Source organism: Lissotriton helveticus, chromosome 3_1, assembly GCF_964261635.1.
Source record: "Lissotriton helveticus chromosome 3_1, aLisHel1.1, whole genome shotgun sequence".
Classification (NCBI taxonomy): domain Eukaryota; kingdom Metazoa; phylum Chordata; class Amphibia; order Caudata; family Salamandridae; genus Lissotriton; species Lissotriton helveticus.
Genome location: NC_136061.1, coordinates 1,175,711,125 through 1,175,737,189, shown reverse-complemented (window position 1 = coordinate 1,175,737,189; position 26,065 = coordinate 1,175,711,125). Strand labels below are relative to the sequence as shown.

The window sequence follows — 26,065 nt, the reverse complement described above, 5'->3', positions numbered from 1 at the left end:
GGCCTTGACCGTAGCGTCCAGTAGGGATATTGTCCATAACATAGTGGGTTGTCTTTGTCCTCCTCCTTAAATAAGGGTACAATCACGGCGGTAGTCCAAGAGGGTAACAACCCCTCCCGTGCAGCTGCATTCAGGACCTGCATTAGTATAGGGGCCCAAACCTCTGTATTTGCTTTAAACAGGACTGGCGGTATACTGTCCGAGCCCAGGGCCTTATTCTTAAACAGGGCAAGAATACCTTGTGTGACTTCATCTAACGTAAAGACCACTCTGTTACCAACTTTAACAGGTGTAACAGGGTTTTATCGCCCTCTCCAACCCCCTGATTATAAATGCCCTCAAAATGATCTACCCACTGTTGCTCTGAGATGTGGTGGCATAAGAGGGTGCCAGAGCTCTCAGCAAAGCAAGGCCTACTCACAACGCTCCAAAAGAGGGAACTGTCCCCCGTTTCGCCAGCTTGACAAAGCTCCTCCCAAGCTGATTCCAGTTAATTATATTTACAAACCTTTTGAGCCAACTTATAGGCCTGCCTACAAGTTCTGATCAAATGCCTGTCCCTTGGGAACTGCTTCAAGCCTGCCTTCAGGTGACTCAGGGTTTTCGAGCAGCCCCAATCAAACCATTCAGGGTTTTGTGACACCCGGGTGATGGAGGCTGTGACAGTCATAAGTTTACAAACCCCCAGAGCTATGCCTTTAAAAGCTTCCAGTACCTCCCCCCCACCTGTGTCACTATCCAGACAAATATTAATTTCATGCAGGCAGGATGCAAAGAGAGGAGTTTGAAGGTGCTGAGGGTCCACCTGTGACCATTTCAGCCTTCTCCCCTGGTCAACAGCGGTTAGGCTTATAAGAGAACCCCTTAAATGTCGTGTTGGGCCCATAAAGATATCCAAGGTTAAGGCTAATGTGTTGTGGTCCCAGAAAGGATTAAAAATGATGTTAAAATGAGAAATAAGCAGGTACAATGGTGCTGATACAAATATCAAATCAATAAGCGATCCACTACCCCACCCTTTGTAAGATGGGCAAATTACGGGGTTCGGGTAGTTAAGCAATTTTTCCATGCTAAAAACCAGGTTATGAGACTGTAAGAGCTTGTTTAGCTCCCAGCCATCCTGTAAGTGAACATAATGTAACCCTTCATTCAAACAACTACCAGCTGAGGCACAACCAACTAGTAGAGGATCGCATAAATGACAATTAAAATCACCAACAAGGACGATTTGGGCTTGACCATTACCCATGACTGATATGGAACTCAAGGTATGATCCAGGTGGAAAACTCCTAAGGGCTCAGAGCTCCCAACCTTGCTATTATAAAAATTAATTAAAACCATTGGTAAGTACCCAGGCATTGAGAGTCGACCCCCCCTGCATTGTGCGAACCTGCCAATTGAGATTCAAAGTCCAACCATGCGATTCAATTCTAACAAACATGATTAAGCCCCTTATCGCCCTACCTGCCGTTGAAGGAACAGCAGGTTCAGAATAGGTCATGTATCCCTCAAGAAAAAGCTGTTAGCAATTGCCCAAATTTCTTGGAGACAAATTATGTGGAAGGATCTAACATAACGCACCCTTCATGGATCACTAAACTTTGAGGAAAAACCTGCAATATTACACAACAACAATGTTGGAGCAAAGCTTTACTTGGCTTACAGCGGCAGAGGCCCGCGGCTCCCATGGGGCCCTCCGCCCGGTACAAGAGATATGTGATGCCACACCCGGCCCCTGTGATCCAGGCCGGCTCAGGCGTGATGGGCAATGCGCTGGGCACAATCAGAGTCACAGGCCCAGCTGCTGTGTAGGCCTCCCAGTCCATTGTCCAGTCAACGTCTCTGGGGCCGAGACACCAATGTGGGCACCGATGCAGCGTGGCGCTATCTGCAGGATCTCCTCAGGGCCAGCCACTTCCTGCTGGAGTTTCTGGTGCTGCCTCCAGATGCTGTAGGCAGGCCAAAGCCCACCGCGGTCACAGGCTTGATCTGGAACTCTCCACCCCCACAGCAGGCCGCTGGCCAAGGCCCCAACTGGCAGTTCCCAGTATGCCTTCAACAGGGGCTATCACAGTCTCGGGCCCCCGCCACTGCACCCACGCCAACGGTCGGCAAGCAGACGGCCAACATCGCAGCCACCAGAGACCAGGTAGGCCTCATAGTCCGGCACATGAACCGCCAATGAATCACAGCCATTACCACCACTTCCAGTCAGTTAGACTCTATAGCGGCACTTCTTGTGATCATGGAGAGATGGTTTGTCTCCAGGAGCCAAAGGGCCTTGGCTGGAGTTGAGTTTGGTTCCAAAAAGAGACATTGAACATCACTGGAGTGGGGGCAGAACCGCCTCTTCCCTGCCAATGGCTCAGGGGACGGAAATAAATGTATAAATGGAGAGGCTGTGCCGACAAGCAGTAAAGGGTGTGGGGAGGTTGGTCTTTGAGACATAATACCTCTAATGACATTGACTGAATTGCCTCTGCTAAGATACCCAATTCCACATTGTCATTTTATGCTGTCATGCTGTCATCATATTAAAGATTTTTGTATATGTCAAAGCTTGCTTGGATATATCTGTTGCCTTCTTTCCCGTGTGCACTCTTCCATGAATGGAATAATGCTGAGTGTTTTTGACAAAATGCTAGTAAAAGGACTTCTATTGTTTTAAAACTGGCTAATTTCTTTTGAAGGAAAGTAAATGAAAATTGGTCAATATAGCCTTTAATAATGTGACAAATTGGATTTAATTTAAAAAAAACTTGGCTTATTTAGAGGAAAGAATATATATTTAATATATAAGTGCTCTGGGATCCCGCACATGGACAGACAATTCAGTACTTATGATTAGTAATAGGCAACCCTGGAAGAAGAAGTACACTTTGATTCATTGTATTCAGAAACTAAGGAAATATCTAGTTCTTTTAGCAAAAGTTAGCTTTCTCATCTTGCTAGTATACAATGGTGTAAATGGCACTGTGTTGCCATTCAGCCAGTCTGTAATAGGATTTTCTGCCAGGTGTAACCATATTTTCAGTGACTATCATGAGAACTTCCATGGAAAGGCCAAGTAGGTAATTTATACGTCGTACAGTGATTGCCTTAGAACATGTGTATTTCACATTGACAGTCAATATCACCGAATAAGGGCTGCTGACTTACCTGGAAACTATCAAGATATGAAAAGAGAACAGGCTCTTTCTTTTGGAAGTTTACAGTGGCCAAAACTGTGAAAAAAGAAAACAACACAATAAGAAATAATTGTGAAATTAGGGAACAACATCTTCCTCATGAAAAGAGAGCTGAGATTGGTGGCTGTATCATAAAAACTAAACCGTGAAAAAGGACAATAATTTGTTGTACTAATTAATGGTAAGAAGTTCTTTAGCTTTAACTACAGTTCTCTAGATTTACTGTATTTCATAGATTCACATACGTGAGTTATTTCCTTTTGTCAGACTGGTAATCCTTTAATGTCTGCTTTTAAACATGAAATGTTTACATACCCTATTTTAACATTCCAGTACCCATGCACTATGTGAAGTGTCTCCTTCTTAGTAGGTGACCTGAACTCTGGTCAATGAGTTGAAGACACCTAGAGTGTCACTCTCCTTAGAGGCTTTCATTGGTCATATTTTCTAGGCAACAAGTGTAAACATACAGTAGTCTCATAGGAAAAAGGAGGGAACACTGCAATGAATCTATGAAAGATATTAAAGGCTAGAGTACAGTAACCGCAGGTTAACTTTTTTCTTCTCTGGTATTGGAATTTTCATACTTTCACATACTTAAATACCACTACAAGGGCAGAACAACATAAACCATAATGGAGGATGGAAGTTAAGAGATCCGCCTCAATGAAACAGATTCTGCAGCCCCACCTGCCTCACGGTAGTTTCAGATCTTAATTGACATTGGGACAGTTGTGCCTCTTAAACATGAGAGCTGTGGACCAAGTTTGCCTTGAAATGTAAGTTAGTAGAATGTTTTGAAAACGAGCTGGTGCAATGGCCATGTCTCTGGTGGAAAAAGCACCCACTTTGTTCCTCAGCAGTCTGACACTTTTGCAATGGCAGAGAATAATGTAGACTATACTCCAACACAATGTACCTTGCTTCAAAATGCCCATCACTGGCATTGTCAAAGAAAAGAAGAAGAGTTACGTACCTGTGTAACAATCTTTCTGGTGGATGAGAATACGTTTCTTACCTGTAATCCTAGTTCTCTTCCAGGGGTATACTCATCAAAGTCATAAGCACTGAATAATCCCCGCCCACGTGCGGGACCCCGGAGCATATACAAAAATACATATATATGTTTATGTTTAAGCAAAAAAGTACGGAGAACCTCGGAAAACATACATATATACATGCATGCATATATAAACATGCAGCCTATTATACCTCAAATAGGCTAATAAGGCAAAATTACGTGAGTTTTTTATTAAGGAAAATATTTTGCGTATAACTATTGTTATAGAGAACATACACCAACAATGTTCCAAGACTGCCCTTTATTTTCATAGAAAACAATAAGTAACAGCAGGCAATTAGCCCATAGGCTGCATAGATGAAAAAACATCACACTGCAAAAAGCTTGGCACCTTGCTTTTAAGACTTCCAGCACCTGGACACCGTGCCTTTAAGACCTCCAGGAGCCCCCTGCTCCCATCATGCACCACAGTTAGGTCAGGTCTTTTTTACGGTGTACTAACCAGTAGGAACCAGGACATAAAGTTACAAAATGCTACTATGCTGTCAATACTAGTCCGGGGAGGCTGGAGGGTTGCTTATGACTTTGATGGGTATACCCCTGGAAGAGAACTAGGATTACAGGTAAGTAACTTATCCTTCTCTTCCAGGGGATATTCATCAATAGTCATAAGCACTGAATAGAATAGCAAGACCCTTCCCACTTTCCCGCGGATGAGCAACAGCATAAATACAGCATATATAACACCTTAAGCATGAATTATCCAAACAAATTTCTCAGCGAGGCTTGCCCAAACTGACCACCCGCCTGTGTGCAGAGTACAAACAGTAATGGCGAGTGAAAGTGTGTACTGATGGCCATGTGGCTAATTTACAAATCTCTGCAATAGGTACATTCCTAAGGAGAGCCATGGTCGAGGCCTTTCCCCTGGTAGAATGAGCCTTTGGTTTGCCCAGGAGGACTTTGTTGGCTAGTTGGTAAGACAAAGAGATACAAGACATTAACCATGGACCATTTGGAAGCAGCCCAACCAGTATTTGAGGAACCATAGTTTACAAACAAGTGGTCTGATTTTCTCAACGCCTTGGTTTTGTCTAAGTAGAATTTCAGCACCCTAATGAGGTCTAGTGAATGAAGGGACCTCTCTCCGGAGGGTTTGAAGGGTTAGGAAAGAACGTGGGCAGATTGATGGCCTGATTAATATGGAAACCTGAGACCACTTTAGGTAGGAAACTCGGATGGGTTTTAAGAACCACTCTGTTCGCATGAAACACAATGTAAGGCTCTTTACAGCATCAAGCCTGAATCTCACTCACTCTGTGAGCAGAGATGATGGCCACTAAAAAAAACGGTCTTACATGACAAGTGCTGTAGAGAGGCTCTGTGAATAGGTTCAAATGGAGCACCCATCAATCTAGCAAGAACTATGTTGAGCTCCCAGGGTGATGATGGAGGTCTGATTGGTGGGTAGACCTTTTTGTAACCCCTCAAGAAAATCTGTTAACGACAGGAATTTGAAAAAAGGAAACCTGTATAGGAGACTTTCTGTATGCTGTGATAGCTGCTAGATGGACCTTTATAGAGGAAAAGAGAAGGTCAGATTTTGCCAGGTACAGCAAATACGGTAAGATCACCTGCTCTAGACCTCGAACAGTATCATAACCATTGTCCATGCACCATAAGTAAAATCGATTCCATTTGAAAGTGAACGATTTTCTGGTGAAAGGCCTTTTGGCTTCTTTAAGTATGTTCATACAGCCAGAAGGCAAGTCTAAGTATCTGTATTGAAGGACTTCCAGAGCCATGCCGTTATTCGTTGGGATAAGAGGTTGAGGTGGAACACCTTCCCCTGGTTCTTGGACAGCAAGTCTGGTCGGCATGGTAACCTCCTGTGTGGAACCTTTGATAACTGAAGAAGGTCCAGGTACCACCATTGACGAGGCCACTCTGGTGCTATCAGTGTCATTCTGGTCTTGGCCCTGTAGAACTTGTTGATCAATGTGGGTATCAATGGGATTGGTGGAAAAGCGTAAAGTAATGTCTGAAGCCATTTTATCAAAAGCGCATTCCCCCGTGACCCTGGTAGCTGCAAACAGGTTGATGTCTAGCACTACCCAATGGTGGAAAATGTCCTGCGCGACCTTGTTGTTTAGCACCCAGTCGGGAGTTGTCCCAACTTAGGGTGTCTGCCTGGACGTTGGGAGTTCCCAGGAGATGAATCGCCACAATGGTCAGATTTCTTGAGAAAAGCCATTTCCAGATGATCTGAGACTCCAGAGAAAGAGGTTTCGACCGGGTTCCCCTCTGTTTGTTCAGATAATGCATTGTTGTGGTATTGTCTGTTTGAACAAACAGGGAACGCGACTTCAAGGACGACAACAGTGATTTGAGTGCTAGGTGTACAGCTCCTAGTTCTAAGAGGTTGATATGATACCCTTGTTCTGCCTCTGATCAAAGCCCTTGCACATGGAGAGGACCCAAATGAGCCCCCAACCTTGGAGGGAAGCATCTGTGACAATTATTTCAGTAGGTGGGTCCTGGTGAAAAGGAACTCCCTTCAGTAGATGGGATCGCTTCATCCACTATCTGATGGAATTCTTGGCTGACTGTAAGAGAAACACACGGTCTTCCCAGCGAGCTGATATTTGCATCCACTGGTCCTTCAGAGATTGCTGCAGAGGACACATATGTAATCTGGCCTTTGGCACGACGAAGATGCATGATGCCATTGAGCCTAGCAGGGATGACACCTGTCTGACTGTGGGATGCTGAGAAAGGAGAAGATTGCGGCATTTCTCGCGGATTGAGGATAACCTTTCCTCCGAAGGACACACGCTTCCCCTTGAGGTATCCAGAGAAGCATCCAGGTAGTGGATCTTTTAGGTCGGGTTGAAGATTGACTTTTTGTAGTTGACTTGTAGGCCCAGATTGCACAGATTTGAAGGCAGTATGAGCGATGACTCTGATGAAGAGTGGGTGATAAACTATTCAGAAGCCAGATGTCCAGGTAAGGATATATGAATATCCCTTGTTTCTGAAGAACAGAAACCACTTCTGCCATGCATTTAAAAAAAGTGCGGGGAGCTGATTTGAGCCCAAAGCACAAGTTACTTACCTTCGGTAATGATATATCTGTAAGAAACAGTAGTTAGTGTTTGATTCCTTACCTTAGAATATCCCCAGGCATCAGACTGGATCCGGAAAGTTTTCGTCAGCAGTACCCCTGCGCGTCGGTAGGAGGCATCTGCGGCTAAAACTAACTACTGTTTCTTACAGATATATCGTTACCGAAGGTAAGTAACTTGTGCATCTGAAAGAAACAGGTTAGTGTTAGATTCCTTACCTTAGAATAGATACCCAGCAATACCAACCCCGGAGGTGGGTCTGCGAACCAAGATCACACCAGAAAGTCCCGGAGAACGGAACGGCCAAAAAAGCCATCTCTCCGGATTGGCTGTCCAGGCAGTAGTGTTTAGCAAACGTGTGCAGCGAAGCCCACGTAGCTGCCTGACAGATGTCCTGCAAGGGGACTCTCTGACCCAGGGCAGTAGTAGCCGCCGTGGCCCGAGTGGAATGGGCACGCAGATCCACAGGAGGGTCCTTTTTTGCCAAGGAATAACAGACCTAGATGCACAAAACGACCCACCGAGAGATTGTTCATCTGTGCACCCCCCGTCCCTTCTTAGCGCCCACGTAACCAACAAAGAGCTGGTCGCCCACCCGGAAATGGCGTGTGCGGGCTAGATAAAATGAGAACGCACGTTTTGGGTTCAGACGGTGGAGCCTCTCTTCCTCTTTCGAGGGATGCGGAGGCGGAAAGAAGGTTGGCAATGTGATGGACTGCCCAATGTGAAAGGCTGTAACCACCTTGGGCAAGAAAGAAGGGCGAGTCCTCAGAACAACTTTGTCCGAATGGACAGAGAGGAAAGGAGGCTTAGAAGATAGAGCCTGGAGTTCACTCACTCTCCTGGCAGAGGTGATGGCAACCAGGAATGCAGTTTTAAGAGTCAGAAGACGAAGAGGACAGTTATGAAGTGGCTCAAAGGGAGCGCACATCAGATAAGTCAGTACAAGATTCAAGTCCCACAGAGGCATCACGAAGGGAACAGGAGGGAACATGTTTGTGATGCCTATCAAGAATCTACTGACAACAGGGGAATTGAAAAGAGAAGGCTGATCAGGAAGCCTTAAGAAGGCTGAAATGGCCGAAAGGTAGCCCTTGATAGTGCCCAGAGCAGAGCCCTGCTGGGCAAGAGTAAGAAGGAAGAGGAGAACCTCTGAAAGGGGGGCAGAAAATGGATCCACAGCCTTTGCTGTGCACCATGCCACAAACTTGTTCCACCTGCAGGCGTATACCGATTTTGTGGAGGGACGCCTGGCTGCCAGAATCACATCACAGACTTCAGGAGGCAAGTCAATGGCCTCAACTGTCGCCGCTCAATCTCCACGCATGTAGGTGGAGAGTGGACATGTTCGGGTGGAGGACTGTCCCCTGCTGCTGCAACAGAAGGTTCTCCTGAAGAGGCAGACCAATCGGGGGATCGACGGACATGCTGAGTAGCTCGGGATACCAATATCTTCGTGCCCACTCCGGAGCCACAAGGATGACTTGGGCCCGGTCACGCCTGATCTTCTTCAGCACTCTGGGCAGAAATGGTATAGGCGGAAAGGAGTACAGCAGACCGCAGCTCCACTCATGACGAAAAGCGTCTCCGAGCGAGTGCCGCCTTCGAAATTCCAACGCGCAGAACTGATGACATTGCCCGTTCTCTTCGGTGGCGAAATAGAATAGCCCAGGGACCGGAGGGTATGGGGCCAGATGCGACGGCCGCGGCTCCGACGGAGCTGCGCAGGTAGTGTCACCCGAACCCTCAGCCACATCGCGAGAGCGCCGAGGGGAGTCGGAAGAGCGATGTCGCTTCTTCGACTTCTTTTTACAGTGACTCGACTTACCGGAGGACTTGGAGCCCGACAAGTCCCAGCAGACTCAGAGTTGACTTCACTGGAATGCAGGACAGAGGCTGAAAGATCAGGATCATAGACTGAATGCCCTGGGCTCTCATTTGTGAAGGCACCCAACTGAGCCAGACTGGCTCCTATGAAGGGGAACGTCTGAGAATGAGTCAGGTGTGACTTCCACACAATGATAGTGAACCCCAAAGATGACAGTAGGTTTGCCACAGTCTGGAGGCCTTTGACGACTGCCTGGGTTGAGCCTGCCTTTAATAGCAAGTCGTCGAGTTAGGGGAAGAGAGTTACCCCAACATCCAAAGGTGTAGTGGTACCACCGCCATCACTTTCCTGACCATCCATGGGGTGCTGGTGAGATGAAAAGGGAGCACAGCGAACTGAAAATGCTACTCTCCCCCACCATGAACCCACAGGTAGCGCCGATGGGCCTACAGGACGGGTATTGATTCTGTGTGGGTCCTGCAACTCCAATGTCACAATCCAAATCCAGCGTCAATGGCAGCCAAGACCTGGGAATGTAAGTATCTTGCTTTTTACATTTCGGAGGAAGGCCTAAAATGGGGGTAAATTTGCCATCCTTCTTAGGCACCAGAAAGTAGCGGAAATAACAACCACAACCTACTTCTGGCACCGGCATACCCTAGATGGCTCCTTTGGCCATGAGGGCCTGTGCTACTGCCATTAGACCAGTGGTTCCCAATCTGTGCGCCGCGGCACCCCAGTGCACCATCAAAACTTGTCAGGAGCGCCGCGAAAAGATGTTCACCAAGCACACAGTTTAGGAACCACTGACTGATAGACAATAAGGGTAATACCGGGGGTGAAGGTTAGGATGCTGCACACGAGAATTTGTAAACCTTGGTGGTTTATTTTTGCAGTTCAAACGCAGGAGTTCAGGAGGCCAGAAAAAGGCCGGAAAAGTACAAGCGCTGCAGAACCTTGATTAGCAGTTCAGGCAGAGCCTTTCTGGGGAGGAGGACAGGGCCTGAGTGGGTCACACAAGGTCTGCAGGCAGGTAGACGGGGGTGCCGGGATTTAGGTCAGTGAGCCTGGAATGAGACTCGGTGGTGTACCTTAGGACGGAGGAAATAAAATGTCCTGCACGCTAAAAGTAAAAGGAAACATTTGCAGGCAGCCTGCTTTTACACGCAACAGTCCCTTGAAAATAATAATTCACAGCGCCTGGAAGCCATCTCTGGTGCAGCACTGCATGCAAAAGCAGGCGGGTGAAAACTTGTGGCCACTGGCAGTGTTATCCAATTTGCAAATATTATAGAAAAATCTCAGTAGGTTTATGTTTCTGCTGATAAGAGCTGTGCAAAGCCTTTGACTCATGTACTGTGCTTTCATAATTTTCTGTTTTGCAAGTTTTAAACACAGTGGGACTGTGCAAGGAGATTGATTGCCTTTCAATCTTCCATCAAGTCCTGGGCACTTAGACACACCTCCCTCCCCATGTGCGCCGCAGATTGTTTTGAACCAAACCTCTTGTTAAAGTTTGCACAGTGTCACCCCAATAGTCTGTGGACATTTTATTCTTAAATATGTCACTGCTTTGAATGTCCTGTTTGCACAAGCCAGTTTTTGTGTGCCTCCCAGACTAGAATGACGCAATACAAATGGGCTGCAGAAGCATCGTAAATTGAAATGTACATTCAATAATACAGTGCAGTTTACTTATTGAATCATAATATAGGTTTCAGCATTAAAATCGGCCTCTCCAATCATGCATCTGTTGGTCCTGGGTTGGCCTTGATGCAGGTAGAGATGTGCTCCCAAGAATATAGAAGTCGATCTTTGACTCTCTGAAGTAGCCTGCTCTGTAAACTCAGTGGAAATGATGTAGCAACGCTTATTGTGCAGTGTAGTAAACAGGGCATGGTGTGACACTGATAGTAGGACAGGAGCGCAACAATAATCAGAACAGTTAAACTTTAAGTACGAAGGCAGCAGGGAGAAGCCTGCTCCAGATCCAGGGCTGCCAGCGCACATCATAATGCTGCCAATGCACATTCCAGATTTGCCAGTACATCTCACAGGGCTTTCAGTGCACATTTCTGGGCTGGCAGTGCCAATCATAGGGCTACAGAGCCAATGCATGCCAAAGAGCCCCAAAGTGCGTTCCAGATCTTCCAGTGCATCCAAGAAATTTAAGGGCCGCTTTGCCATGCCCTCTGCATGATCCGAGTGCCCCTGGTTTAGTAAAGTGCAGCCATCTGCCCCTTCATGCTACACATATCCATTGTGCTTTACTGCCATAAATTTTAAAAACACATAATAGCTGCACTCTTACACCTTGCAACTGCACCTAAGGTGCAGATGAGAATTATTTATTTGGCCCCCCACCCTTCTCCCCCTCCATTTGGTTCCCAGGAGTGAGCCCCACATCTTTGATTATAATACCTTCATCGGCTTCATACCAATTATTTTCAGGGAGAAAAATGGGCGACCCCTGTGGCTGGGTATACACCCCCTCGTCAAACAAAAAGAGCATAATGGGGAGCTGTGGCCAACGGCCTAAAGCTCAAGGGAGCTGCAGGATGAAAAAGTTTGGGAACCACTGCATTAGACGGACAGACGGACCTTTGGTAGTCACTATGGAGACGATGGAAGGTGCAGCTGAGTGGCAAGGCAAGGTAAAGTAAGTTGTGTACCCCTTTTGGATTATCTGCAGGACAGACCTGTTCGATGTGATGGTCTGTCAGCCCAGCAAGAGTAGACAGATCCTGTCTACAACTGGGTGGCTGTGCTACACTAAGGGCACACTAAAGGGGTTTGGTCAGTGCGGCTGAGGGTGAGGGGAGCAGTGGGCTGAGCATTTTGTAGGCCCTGACCACGGGGCAGTGGGTGTCGCAGCCGCAAAACAACTGTGCACCTTGCTGGGACTGGACTGGTTGACGGTATGGGGCATCTCTGCCAAAGCCTTGAAAGGAACGGTAGGGCAGGTGCAGCTGGCAAGGGTGCGCCGATTATTCTGTAGTGGCCCTGCTCTCCTTAAAAGGCTCTAGAGAGGAATCATCTTTCTCCCAAACAGGCAAGTGCCATCAAAGGGCATGTCCATAAGGGACAAATGGACATCACCTGAGAAACTAGTTGACCGCAGTCAGGCATGTCAGCAAATGGTAACACTGCCAAATGGCTTGCCTGATGGAATCGGTGGTATCCAAGTCACAATAAATTGTGAACTTGGTTGCATCCTGTCTGTTCTGTATGGCTTGGGTGAGGATAGGTCGTAAGTCATCTGGGACACCTGGGAGGGCTTGAGCCACTGAATCTCTAAGATAGTGGGAGTTGCAGCCAAGGTGGCAACTGCCATTCCCAGATATGAGGGCTAGGCTGGAGGAAAAATATACCCTCTTCCCAAAAATCTCCACTGGGTTTGATTCTCTATCAGGGGGAGTAGTCTGGAAGGTATTCTTGTTTGTCCCACTTGTAGACACATGCACAACCAAGCTTTCAGGGGAGTTGTGCTAAGATAAAAATGAACAGTCTCCAGGGGCAAGGCGGTGGCGTCTCGCAATTTGGAGACCGGCCAGGGGGGCTGGAGCATGGTTTCACTTAAGCCCCCAAGCAGCTATCTGTAAGGGCCTCATTGCAGGGCAAGAAGGGCTCAGTAGATGTTTGTCCTATCTGAAGCACTTCCATTATGATAATGGTTATGACCACCAGGGTGGGGAGCTGGAGCTCAAGAAATGTGGCTACCCTATACATGACCATAGAGGAAGGAGCGGTCTTCTCAGTGGCAGGACCAGGAGGTGAGAGAAGGTCTGAATCAGGGCAAGTATCAAGGTCACTGGTTGCTTTAAGGTCATCATACCAAATTTCCCCATGGTATGGTTGCCCAGTATCATAACCTGTGACACAATCTTTGTCCAAATCTGTGTCAAATACGAAATGCAATGTATGTGTCCTTCTTTGTGGGGTGGTAAGTCAAGTGAAACCAAGCACGGCCCCCGTCGAGGTTGTGATGGCACTGATTCAGAGACAAAGAGCACAATGGCCACCCTGTCCTCTGCCGTCAATAAAATCGGCATCATTGACAAAGCTCTGCGCCGGCTATGAGGGCCCTCTTTATTACATGAGACCGCAACAACAGGTAGTGAGATGAGAGAATGGGGGGGAAGGAGGTGATCATGGAGGTGGATGTGTCCTCTCAGCGGAGATGTGGGCTACTGACATAGGACTCGAATGGAGTGTGCGGAACACATAATGAGCATTAAACGCGTTGTTAGGGAAAGCGACATGTCTGAGGGGAGGGGGCAGGTAGGGTTAGGAGGGGGGAGGATTTCGGGGGAGGGGGAGTTGAGTTGAGGGGGGGGAACGAAGTTCTTTGTTCACTGCACTGAAGGATAGAGGCTGGAAGTGCTTGCATAAGCAAGGAGCAACACAATTCAGCCCTGTAGGACTGTATCTCAGGTCAACTGGGATATATTTCTCACTATAGGAAAGGCCTCACTCCTTGTGTGGAACAATCTGATGGACTAAACAAGTTTCGGCGAGGCGAGACAAAAGTCATGCTGGGGGCACAATTATTGGACAAGTGTTGCAGGGCCAATGAATTGGGTATGAGAATTGTTTGAGCATTTCATGAAAACTTAATAAAATCTGTTTTCAAAATCAGTGACAAAGCTCTGGGAACCTGTGTGGAGAATAGTGCAGGAGGCAGAGTAAGAAAGGGAGTTCAAGGAGGGCAAGTGAAGGATTTGGAGGGTCCAAATGGCGCAGAGGGAGGATACTTCTGTGTTACTTCGGGTCGAGACCCTCTCCGCTCCTTGGGGCCCGAATAAGCATCAGGAGGTAGATAAAGATATGAAAAATCTGAACATGGCCTCACACAACTCTTTATTGTGTCTCTGTGTTGCAGACAGTCCTGGAAACTCAGGCTGTGCCAGATAGGCTCTGGCATCAATTGTCTTTAGGAATAAGTACCAGGCGCATGGTGATGCCCTCGCACCTTCTCAGGAGGGTGTGAGTGGCGATAAGGGACGGAGTCCCACTTGAATTCTTTGTCTTTTTTCTTCAACTTAACCCACAGACTTGGAGCGTGATGATGACCAACCTCTGGAATAACTCCTGTGACTCTGGACCAGTACCAGAATCGACTCTTCGTCTTGGACTGTTCTTGCCTCAGAGTCTTTCGGTGCATAAATATTCGTCTCACAGTCTAGTATGTCCTTTCAGTTCATCAACACAGTCAGTGCAGGCCTTAGAGTCATGGCTCGACCACAGGCTCCACAGGTAAACATGATGGAGATCTGCTACATGCATGTGTTTGTGACAATCCTTACAGGGTTTATAATATGTTGTTTTGGGAGGTGACATTTCCCTTACACACAGGATTTTCATATTTTAAGAGGTAGAATGAGTCTCTGAGAGATGAGCAGAAGCTCTGTATCCGCATATGGTGGCATAGAAAGAAAGGAAATTATGTCAGTAAGTGGGAGTGGGGCTCATATAGGCCCTGCACACAATTTTTGGAGTGGAGCTGTGTCAGTGCAGAGCCACATGGCCACCTACCACCACTCACATGTATTGCTCAAAAGTTTTTTGGTCTAGTCTAATGGCTGGGGAATATTCAGAAGGTGAGGAAACTACGGTTAGAATTTTCTATCAGAAAATCTACTTGTTGGTTCTTCACCCCTGGGGTGTGGATTGCTGTTATGGATACATCCCTGGCTAGGACCCAGAGCCAGATCGACTCAGCTTTCATAGAAAGTGGTTGAGATTTGGTACCCACTTTTGTGTTGATATAGTGGCTGGTGATTGTGTTGTCTGTCTGAATCCTGACTGTTGTCTTCTTGTTGAAGAATAGAAGGAATGCTTTGAGGACAGGATGAACTGCCCACTGCTGGAGGAGATTTAGGTGATACGTTTTGACCTTCTCTGACCATGGACTTTGAACCAAGAGATAATCTAAGTGACCCCCCCCCCGCTCCCCTCCCTCCACCCCATTCTGACAGAGATGCATTCGTCACATTGTCTGTAGTGGAAAACCTCTCTGGAAGGGGAGCTCTTGAAGAATATTGTGACTGAAGCACCACTATGCGAGAGACTGAATCGATGCAGTGATCAACATTAGATGGTTCTCCCAATTGTGAAACTTTTGACACCATTGTTCCTCCAGTCAGGGCCGGTCCTGGAACTCCTGGGGCCCCGGGCGAAAGGGAAGATGTGAGGCCCCTCTAATTTGCATGTAACTTCCATTCGCAGCAGGCATGACTCCAGGAACAGGAAGCAGGTAGCCTCCCTCCCCTCCCCTAAGCCAATCACAATGCTGCAATGGCAGCGTTGTGATTGATCAGGACGCCAACCAGCCAGGCGCCTATGGGGAGGCCATTTTCTTCATGTAGGCTGCATTGTAGCCTACATAGAGAAAGGCCAGGCTGCGCATGACTGGTTTGGTCGAACAGTCAGGGTCCTTAGCAGTTGGCAAGGCACTCCTCCCCTGCCCTAAAGCAGACCCGCCCGCCCCCAACCAAACACTTCTGCTTTCTCGCGGTGCTAGAAGTAGAAACATAAAATGGTTGTTTTAGCATTTTGTGTTTCTGCTTTTGCGAGAAAGTAGTGGGGTGACGCTCCTCCGCCCTAGTGGAGGTCCAGCCCTAGGTAACATCACAAGAAATGACGTCACACAAAGTGACATCGCAGGACTATTTATCTTATTTGGCATCACTGAAGAGACCTAACATGGTTATCAGTAACATGGACAAAAAGCTAAATATACAAATGAAATAAGTCCATATATTTTAAAACTGTTACATGGATTAAATTTGTCTCATTAGATGGAAAAGCTAGGTGCAGGTCTCACAAAGATGCATATTATGTACTCCTTGTTAACTGATTGTTTCCAGATGAGTGCATGATACACTTTCCAGTTCTGCCTCATAAAGGGGGGAGATCCTGTTGAGGTAATGAGGGGCGGGATCATTCAAAATATAAAATGACACAAGAGAAAACCTCTTACACCATGGACATAATTGCAAATTTCAAAAGGCTCCCTGATCTTTCTGTGCCATTATTGTGCTACCTTAGGATGACATTAATACTTCGTAATTTGTTTTAAAGTAAGTCCTCTCACCAGAATCCTACACTTCCATGCTAAGAGCCGTAGGACAATCTTTTTTGTTTGTGTGCTCTTTACTCGCCAGAATTATGATAAGTGCAAAAACACAACACAAATAGTACAAAATTACAAGACACCATTGTAAACAAATAAAGATTGTAAATAAACAAAAAAAGACTTAGAACAACCAAGACCACTGCTAAATCATACATTGACTTGAAGGTATGCTACAGATTCAAGGGGTTGTCAAATCAACGTTTTTGATTTGGTGTTAGAACTGTAGGAAGTAGAAGTGGCCAGCTTTAGCACTGGTGGAGCCCTGTGCCACAATGTTGGTCCCCCCAATGACTTGCTCTGCCACGGATTCCCTCACTATCACCCATTAACAGTGCCCCTCAAGTCTCCATAACTACACTCTCTCTCAGATGCATTTAATTTGATTAACAGCACCACTGATACCAGTTTAGAGTGTCAGAGAACTTTATATCACACATTACACAGAGACAATCAATCATACCTGTGAAAATCACAATAGGTAATGATACATTAGACAAAGGACTAGGAGTCACATGACAATCATACTAGTAGGCAGTATTATTTAATAGTGATTGAACTGGAGAAACACAGACTCTGAATTTAGAACGTAATACCATGGTTGGGGATTCTCTCTAATAACCAGAATTGATTTATGTTTAAATGAACCCTTTTTGCAACATTATGTTAATCAAAGACTGGGGAAAAAACTATAACAATGTCATTTATACCCTGCAGTTGGCATGCAGCTCTTAGTTGACAGTTAATAGCCCATTGTTCTATGTTAGGATTTTGACTTATAAACTGCAAGTAACAATAGGATCTCTCTGGCAAAAGCAGTAACCCACTGGCCTATTTACATTATGTGGACTTAGTGATCTGTATGGTACATGTTCTTTTCAGCAAGCACATTAACCCTCTGCGCTACCTTTCCACAAGTCAAAACTTCCACTTGACAAACCTCCATCTCTCTCTAGGAAGAACATTAATCACCGGAGTTTCATTACATTTTCATTGTTGCCGAAATTTGCTGGAGGCCAGGAAGGAGGCAGCAAGTGCTTTTAGAAACATAATATACTCTCAAACATGACCCAAAGTCAGTGCGATCTCACCGTTTGCACCGCCCTAGAGCCTCCCTGCTCAAGGGTCCTGTGACCTCAATGACAGAGTCACAGTTGCTCTAGGGTGTGCTGCTTCGAAGGCCTGCGCAGAAGACTAGAGGTGAGCTTCAATAGGGGTTGTGGTGGACAGGCCTTCAAGGTTAACCCCCACTAGCCACTTCTAGGGTTCACCTGCTGGTGCTAATACATCAGGCCTTCTAAGGTCTTGCGGGTCCTTCCAAGGTCTAGCATGGAAATGTGCTCTCTCAGTAGAGTGGTCTGGTGGACTGGTCATGGAGGCTGAACCTGGTTCCCCAGTTCCAAATTCGGAGCTCTGACCATAGTGGCACATCTTCTCCCCCACTGAACACCATACTACCCCACTGAAAGAAACTCGCACTGCCTTCAACTACAACCCAATTGCGCCCCGCTACAAACACCTGGAGGAGACTCAATTCAAATTACGCACTAGACAAGAGCAATATGCTGCCTAAAAAAAACTGACAACATTCTGGAAAAAGCAAACACTGATAAGGAATTTAAGATTAATTAAAGCATGTGAAATGTAAGCAGGAACAACATGGTTACCTTAACGCTTTTGCACTTATTATTCAGTAATCAATGAGTGCTTTTGCATGAAAAGTTAAGGCCATGTCTACAGAGCCGGAACGGACCTGCTTCAATGCCCACTGCTTATATCCTTACAAAACGAAAGCAATATGGTTTAAAAAGACCACATTTATGAATACAGAGCAGCGGTATGCATTTTATTTTCAGGTCCGCCCATCAAGCAGGTATTGCAGTACATCCAGAAATGGTGCACTTCCCCACCCAGGGAAAACAATGCTTTTCAGAGAAAGACAAGGAAACAAAAGTAGCGCTTCACTGGCTAAGTCTGTGGAGTGGCACTAATGTGTTTTGGGTGTGAATAAAATCAATCTGGCCCCTTTTCGACCCACTCTGTCTTGCTTTCGTTATTTTTTTACATTTTGAACCTTTTATTTCTCTCCATCCCAAGGCTGCACTTTGGAAGTGAAAAATGTCACAAAAAAAGATGACATTTCCAGCAAAAAAGTTTTTTCTTTTTTGGATTTATTTCACAGGGGAAAAAATAAAGAAAATTAAAAGAAAGAGGGAGTAATGGCTACAAGTCCCAGGGAAGGGGGCCCCCACACCCCGACCTTGCAGCTTGCTCTAGTGCAATGAGGCCCAGGGAAAGGGTGACCCCTCCCCTGGGCCTTCAAAGCAGTAACAAGGCATTTCTTAAAACACTGCCCTAGCACCAGTTGATCTGGCTTCTCCCTCATCCCCTCACCCACCTCTCCTTACCTGTGTCTGGCTGGTCCTGTAAAGAAAGGGGCCTTCTGTCACCCAGCAACAAAATGCGGGAATAGCGATACTTAACAGAGGTGCTGCTCTCCCCTGACACTGTGAACCATAATTGCTGGCCTCGCTGCTGTGCCTTCCCCACTCTGTTTGTCCCTCCCCCCCACCCCTGCACCCCCAGGAATGCCAGCACGCGGTTTACTCCAGACATCTCATGTGTATTGTAATTGTGTGGGGTGGGGGCCCTGTGAGCAGGGGGGCAATCTGTGAAAGTGTTTCATTTCACAGTGAAGCTGGGGGGCCCCCTGCCTTTCACCTGAGCGCGAGGCCCTGGGCAGCTGCCCATGCCTTGTGCCGGCGCTGCCTCCAGTCACCTTTGTAGGGGTTTCATTTGCCATGTATTTGGGACAATGTAAACACAAGATGCCATACTGTATAGGACCAAAGATATCCATCTGGCTGTAGGACTGTTGGTTGTCGACAGGATATAACATTTTTCAAATATAGATGACATTCTCTCCCTAAAATAACACTTTCCCTCTCATGGTGTGTATTTTCATTCGCTTTCTAGGACGGCTTCTGTATCAGAGAAAGGGGTGATTTCTTAACACTGATTTGAAAACCTAATTTGCACAGTAGTGTGCAAGTTATCTTGAGGTCTACCTGTTACCTTTTGCTGACCTTCAGAAACCAGTCTTACAGGTCGGGCCAGGTGAAGATACCCTTTCTACTGTGGTGGACCACTAGTACTGCTATAGTCTTCCAGAAATGTGTGGAGCTGACTTCAGACCAAAGGGCATAACTCCACAAGAAAAAAAGGCCACATCTGCTATAGATCAACACAATATTTAGTGTACTCTCAGTTTAAGCAAGAATGTACAAGATGCATTAGTTATTGGCATGATCTTCAAGAAATACACAAACTTATCCTCCCAATCAAGGAGTGCCTCATGTGTTAAGAACACAATTACATTAACATTCATTTGATCAAAACATACATTCATAAAATAATACATAAAATATTTATAGCTAAAATAATCTGTCACCACTATTTTGGTGTTTCAAGTTCAAAATAAGGAAATAAAAATGTTCTAAAGACTCATAAATTTCCTATTAAAATAATATATATATATATACACCAGTCCGATCATTTGGATTCAAGGTGGAAATCGCTTTATAAATCATTCTTCTAACAATATCATTTAGATCCTGCCACAAAGGATTTCTGCCATAAATAAAGACTATTAGTCTATTTATGTTTGCCATTCAAAGTGTCTGATTTTCCTAGGAAATGTTGGTCAAACAGGATTGTTAGTCTAGTGTTTTTTATTTGTCTCACATGCCTTGCTTAAAAAAAACTAATCATAGAACAAAAACATAAATATGTAAGGTTTTTAAATATATCTCTGGCCCTTTGGGTAATGTTGTTGTGGCTGGAAGTGCCACTGAGGAGACTGTACTCTCCGTTGGAAGAATTTACAATGTTTAGCCTTAAATTACTGCTTGAATAGCCTTTTATTTTTTTCCAATCCCCATGTCATAATGGCCTCCATCTTCATTTTTCATTTTGATCATTTCGACATTGGTATGATGACCAAAGAGAGATGATCAAGAAAATGTAGGATTTAAAGTCTTCAGATAGGCCTCTGGCTTTAAAGTGCTGAGTCTAAGCCAAGAAGATCTTCTGACTGAGTTCCCATGGCAATAGGCAGTATAGGCTAATTTAGTAGAGCCTACAGCTGTCCCGATCACTTGGTTTCCAACCAGAGAACTCTTATTGAGTTGTTCTAGGGAGTCTTGTAGCTGATGTTTTGTCAAACTGTCCACAAAAGACATCTTGCTGTCTATTATTTCTCTCTAGTACCTGCCAAGAAGGGCAAGTGCATTGGCTTTCTTCAGATGTGTTGCAGTCATCCTGCAGACTTTTGTACTTGTCACATCCTACCTCTTATCCTCTCTCTCTCTCTCTCTCTGGTGGCACAGTAGTGTCTGGTGCCCAAGTATGTATGTCTCTGTCTTACTCATGTAACAAACCCAGTCCAGTTTAGGATCAGGACTTCAGAAATTCTTGATCCAGTTGTGGAGCCTTATAACTTTTCAGGAGATATGGAGAAGGATAAGTTACTTACCTGTAATCATGGTTCTCTTCTAGGGGTATACTCACAGTCATAAGCACTGAACAACCCCGCCCACGTGCATTAACTAAAAATATATGCAAATAAATATATATATATACATATATATATATGTATATATATACATGTTTAAACAAATCTGAGGACTAGTCCTGTGTACACATACATTAATATATATAATAAGCATATATAATATACAGACATGTATATAACTATGCAGACTAAAGCCTAAAATGAGGCTCAAATATGTCAATATTACAATGTATTTTTCATTTAAAATAAATCATATTTAACAACATTTCCATGACAGGGAAGTGTACTCTTAACTTATTTGAACATAGCCTTTATTTTCAAAGAAAAAGGCAAGGTGATAGCAGGCAGAGTAGCCCAGCAGGCTGCATATATAACACTAATCAAAAACTGGTGCCCTGCCTTTAAGACATCCAGGACCTCCAAGCTCCCATCATGCCCCACAGGTGACAGTTAGGTCAAGTCTTTTTGATGGTGTATTACAGTGTAGAGTGATCATGAGGAAATGGAGTATTGCTATAACCATGGTATTTGTCCGGGGAGGAGGGAGGTTTGCTTATAACTTTGATGAGTATACCCCTGGAAGAGGACCCGGATTACAGATAAGTAACATATCCTTATCTTCCAGGGGATACTCATCAATAGTCATAAGCAGTGAATAGAGTAGCAAGCCCATCCCCATAATCCTGCGGACGAACACTAGTACAACAGAAATAATCCGAACAACATTTTAACCAAACAAATTCTTCAAGGAAGCTTGCCCAAAACGGGTGTTCACTTGGGTGTCAGAATCTAGGTAGTAATGGCGAGCAAAGGTGTGAACTGAGCGCCATGAAGCCCCTTTGCTTATCTCTTGAATGAGTACATTCATGAGAAGGGCCGTGGTGGCTACTTTACCTCTCGTGGAATGAGCATTCGATCTGCCAGGGAGTTGTTTGTTAGCTAACTGATAAGATAATGTGATACAAGATACTATCCATCTAGTAATGGACTGTTAAGAAGTGGGAAAACCAGTATTCATTGAACCATAGTTCACAATAAGCCGGTCCGACTTTCTTATGTCCTTTGTTCTATCAAGGTAAAATTTTAGAACCCTTTTTAGATCGAGTGAATGTCACGCCCTCTCAGGGGGAGTGGTAGGGTTTGGAAAGAATGTGGGTAGAGTGATTGACTGGTTGATATGAAAAATCAGAGATCACCTTGGGTAGGAAACTCGTGTGTGTTCTCATAACCACTCTATTAGCATGGAAAACGAGATAAGGCTCTGTGGAACATAGGGCCTGAATCTCGCTCACCCTGCGAGCAGAGGTAATTGCCACCAGAAAGACGATCTTCCAAGATAGGTGCTGAAGAGAGGCTTTGTGAATGGGTTCAAAGGGGGGACCCATTAATTTAAAGCGGACTATATTAGGTTCCCAGGGAAGGGAAGGTGATCAAATAGGTGGGTAAACCTTTCTTAGCCCTTCCAGGAAGTCTTTACCAACTGACATTTGAAAGAAAGAAAACTGAATAGGTCACTTTCTATAAGCTGTAATTGCAGCCATATGTACTTTAATAGAGGAAAACTGTAAACCTGCTTTACCCAAGTACAAAAGGTATGAGAGAAGAACCTGTTGTTGGCCAAGAATAGGATTATGTCCGTTGACTGTACACCACAGATAGAAACACTTCCATTTGAAAGCGTATGGTTTTCTCGTAAAAGGTCTTCTCGCATCCTTCAAAATCTGCATAAAGTCCTGCGAAAGGCCTAGATGACCATATTGGAGGAATTCAGGAGCCATGCTGTCAATCTCAGTGATGGAAGTTTGGGATGAAAAACCTTCTCTCAGAACTTGGCTAACAGATCCTGATGGCATGGCAATCTCCTGTGTGGCACTTGGAAAGATGTAGAAGGTCCGGGTACGACCACTGGCAAGGCGACTATGGTGCGATCAGGATCATCGGATCTGTAGAGCTTGTTGATCACAACTTGAATGAGAGAGACTGGTGGAAAACCGTAGAGTCATTTCTCTGACCAATCGATCAAAAGTGCATTCCCTCTGGAGCCTGGTTGAGGGTACCTGGATGCGAAGGCGCGGCATTTTGCATTTGCCGCATCTGCAAATAGATCGATGTCTGGGTAACCCCAGCTCTGAAAAATGTCTTGTGAAACCTCGTCTTTTAGCACCCAGTCGTGCGATTCGCCGAAGTTGTGGCTTAGGTCGTCCACGTGCAAATTGAGGGTACCTGGGAGGTGAATTGCTGATATGGAAATGTTCCTCGTCAGTAGCCTCTTCAAAATCGTTTGAGGCTCCATAGACAGGGTCTTGATCTGGTCCCTCCCTGTTTGTTCAGTTAGTACATCATAGTGGTACTGTCGGTCTGAACCAACAGGGAGCGTGTCTTTATGGAGGAAAAAGAACGCTTTGAGAGCCAGATGTACTGCTCTTAGTTCCAACATGTTGATGTGGTAGGTTTTTACCTTTTCCGACCACATCCCCTGAATCTGAAGAGGACCGATGTGAGCTCCCCAACCATGGAGGGAAACATCTGTGACAAGTGTTTGTTTGGTGAGTTCCTTGTGGAGTGGAACTCCTTTCAGCAAATGAGGACGCGGCATCCACCATCTTATTGAGACTTGGACTGCGTAAGGAAGGGTTATGGTATCCTCGTAGTGGTCGGAGACTTGAGACCACTGCTCCTCTAGTGCTTGTTGTAACGGTCTCATCTGTAGTCTGGCATTCGGGACAATGAAAATGCAAGAAGTCATCGAGCCCAGCTTAGGAGATACCTGTCTGGCTGTGGGATGAGGTGTGCCAAGGAGAGTACATCATTTGAGGAGTACTGATGATAGTCTCTCCTCTGAAGGATACGCTCTTGCATTTTCGGCGTCTAGGGTCGCGTCCAAGTAGTGTATCCTTTGAGTTGGATTGAGAATAGATTTCTTGAAGATTATGCACAGACCCAACTGATTTAAGAGTTGAATGCAGTACTGTAGATTTTCCTGCAGGAGACTGGGAGAGGTGCTCTTGAGCAGCCAGTCGTCTAGGTAAAGATATTTTGTTTCCGCCGGAAGGCTGTTACTACTGCTATGCATTTGAATAGGTGCGATGAGCCGATATTAGTCCGAAAGGGAGGACTTTGAACTGGAAGTGCTCTTACTCTACCTTGAATCATAAAAACTTCCGGTGCTTTCAAGAAATTGGGATATGAAAATAAGCATCGTGAAGGTCTATAGAGCACATCCAGTCTCCTTGATGAATTTGTGGAACAATTTGGTGTAATACCAACATCCTGACTCTCTCTGAGAACAAACTTGTAGAGGAGTCTGAGATCGAGTATAGGTCTGTACTCCTTGTTTGGGCCTTTCTTTGGAACCAAGAAGTAACCGGAATAAATCACCTGCTGTTGCTGTAGCCAGGGAACCTTTTCGATGGCAGTTTTTTGTAACATGATGGAGACCTCCTCTCGAAGTGGCTTTAGTTGATGTACTGCCGCTCTCCGAGGGGGTATAGTAGGTGGTGGGGATTTGTATCTGATTGAGTACCCATTCCGCACAACATGGAGTACCCAATTGTCCTGTGTTATTTTGTGCTGCTTGTCCCAATGAAGCATTATACTTCCTATCCCACCCCACCACCCCCAGAGCGGGTAACATAGCTGGGGGAAGCAAGAACTCACTGCTTTTGTGATATTGTTTTGCCGAAGGGGTTTTTTGTCTAGAGGCCCCTCGTCCTCGCCCAGACCACCGCAGGTGATAGTGCGATCTCGCATGATGTTGTTGCGATGACCAGTGAGGGGTTTGAACCCTCTGGTGGTATTGGCAGTGGTCATAAGGACGATAATGACATCTGAAATACTTCCTTTTCTCCAGACCGACCTCCTTCAAGGTGTCCAGTTCAGATTTCATTCTCAACATCTCATCATCTACATGTGAGCCGAAAAGAGAGGTACCATTGAAGGGAAGGTTAAGAATTCTGTGTTGGGCCTTAGGTTTTAAGCCTGTGAGTCTCAGCCAGAAGGATCGCCTAGCGCAGATGCCATGCGAATAGCCATGAGCTGCCTGATCTGATGCGTCAGCTGTGGCGCTGGTTCGCTACCAGGCCTCCTTCGTGCAGGATCTCTTAAAAATCCTGTCGATCCTCTTTATGTAGTTTTTCAGTAAACCTTGAAAGTGAGCTCCATATTGAACAGTCATGTCGACCCAACAATACAGAAGCACTAGCAACTTTCATGTAAGAGGCCGAGGTGTTACACACCGTCTTACCGATGGAGTCCATGGACTTGCTGTCTTTATCAGGGGGGACTGCAGAGGTGGAAGCCCCCATGTGTGCCTTCCTTGCTGCTGACACAAAGACAAAATCCAGTGGAGGATCGGATCTCAGGAACTGTTTATCATGTTCTGGGGCTCTGTATTTCTTTATTATCCACAGTGGTGCTTCTTCAACTGACGCAGGAGTTAATAAAGTATGTATCGCCGGTTCTAGTAGGCCAGGAACCAAAGGAAGCAGAGGTCTAGTGAAAGACCTGTGATGAAGGGATCTCAAATATGACAGATGTTGATGGAGTAGCGGAAGGCATGTCAATATTGAGTCTTGCCGCCCCTCTGCACAGGACCTCATTGAACGTAATGATGTCATCCACCGGAGATACTCTGATAGGAGGAATAGACGACAAGGTAAGGGAGTAGTCTTCCACCGAAGATCTGCACGAATTGGTCAACCATGATGGAGACCTGCATCTCTGCTCTCTAGGCGTATGATGTCGAGATCTGGACTGAGAACGCCTAAGAGGTGATCGTGATCTATGTCCCCTTGTAGCTGGAGATCTTTGAGGCGACCTTGCGGCTGGTGTCAATGGAAGCACTTGCCTATCTGAGGTACGAGAAGGAGAATACATTTGAGAATAGTCTGGTATAAGTCGATCTTGGAGGAAGTTGATGGTGACTTTTTACTACCAGTCCACCTTTGGTGAGCTACCATGTCAGGACACGATGTAGAAGACCTGTGGAGCACTTCGTGTAAAGTCTTATGGGACATTGTTAAGCTGGCATGGTTGCGTAGAAATCATCTGGTCACGCTCCATAGGGCATATTATTCCCCTCTCAGGCTTACGAAAATCTCACAAGGGGATCCTGTAGTCTGCGCCAAATGTGGTCAGACTTTTGCTGAACTTGAAAAATCTTTACCCTGAGGCGGAAAGCCGGGGCTCTCAGCGC

The 26,065-nt window shown here is 45.7% G+C and overlaps 1 protein-coding gene across 1 annotated transcript in view; it reads right to left on the bottom strand.

The window, feature by feature from the left end:
• Positions 1-26,065, bottom strand: part of GLB1L2 (galactosidase beta 1 like 2) — a 949,835-nt gene that overhangs the window by 441,845 nt on the left and 481,925 nt on the right. Inside the window, exon 8 of the mRNA XM_078681819.1 lies at positions 3,161-3,225. Coding sequence (XP_078537945.1) covers positions 3,161-3,225 — 65 coding nt within the window. The remainder of the gene's footprint in view (positions 1-3,160; positions 3,226-26,065) is intronic.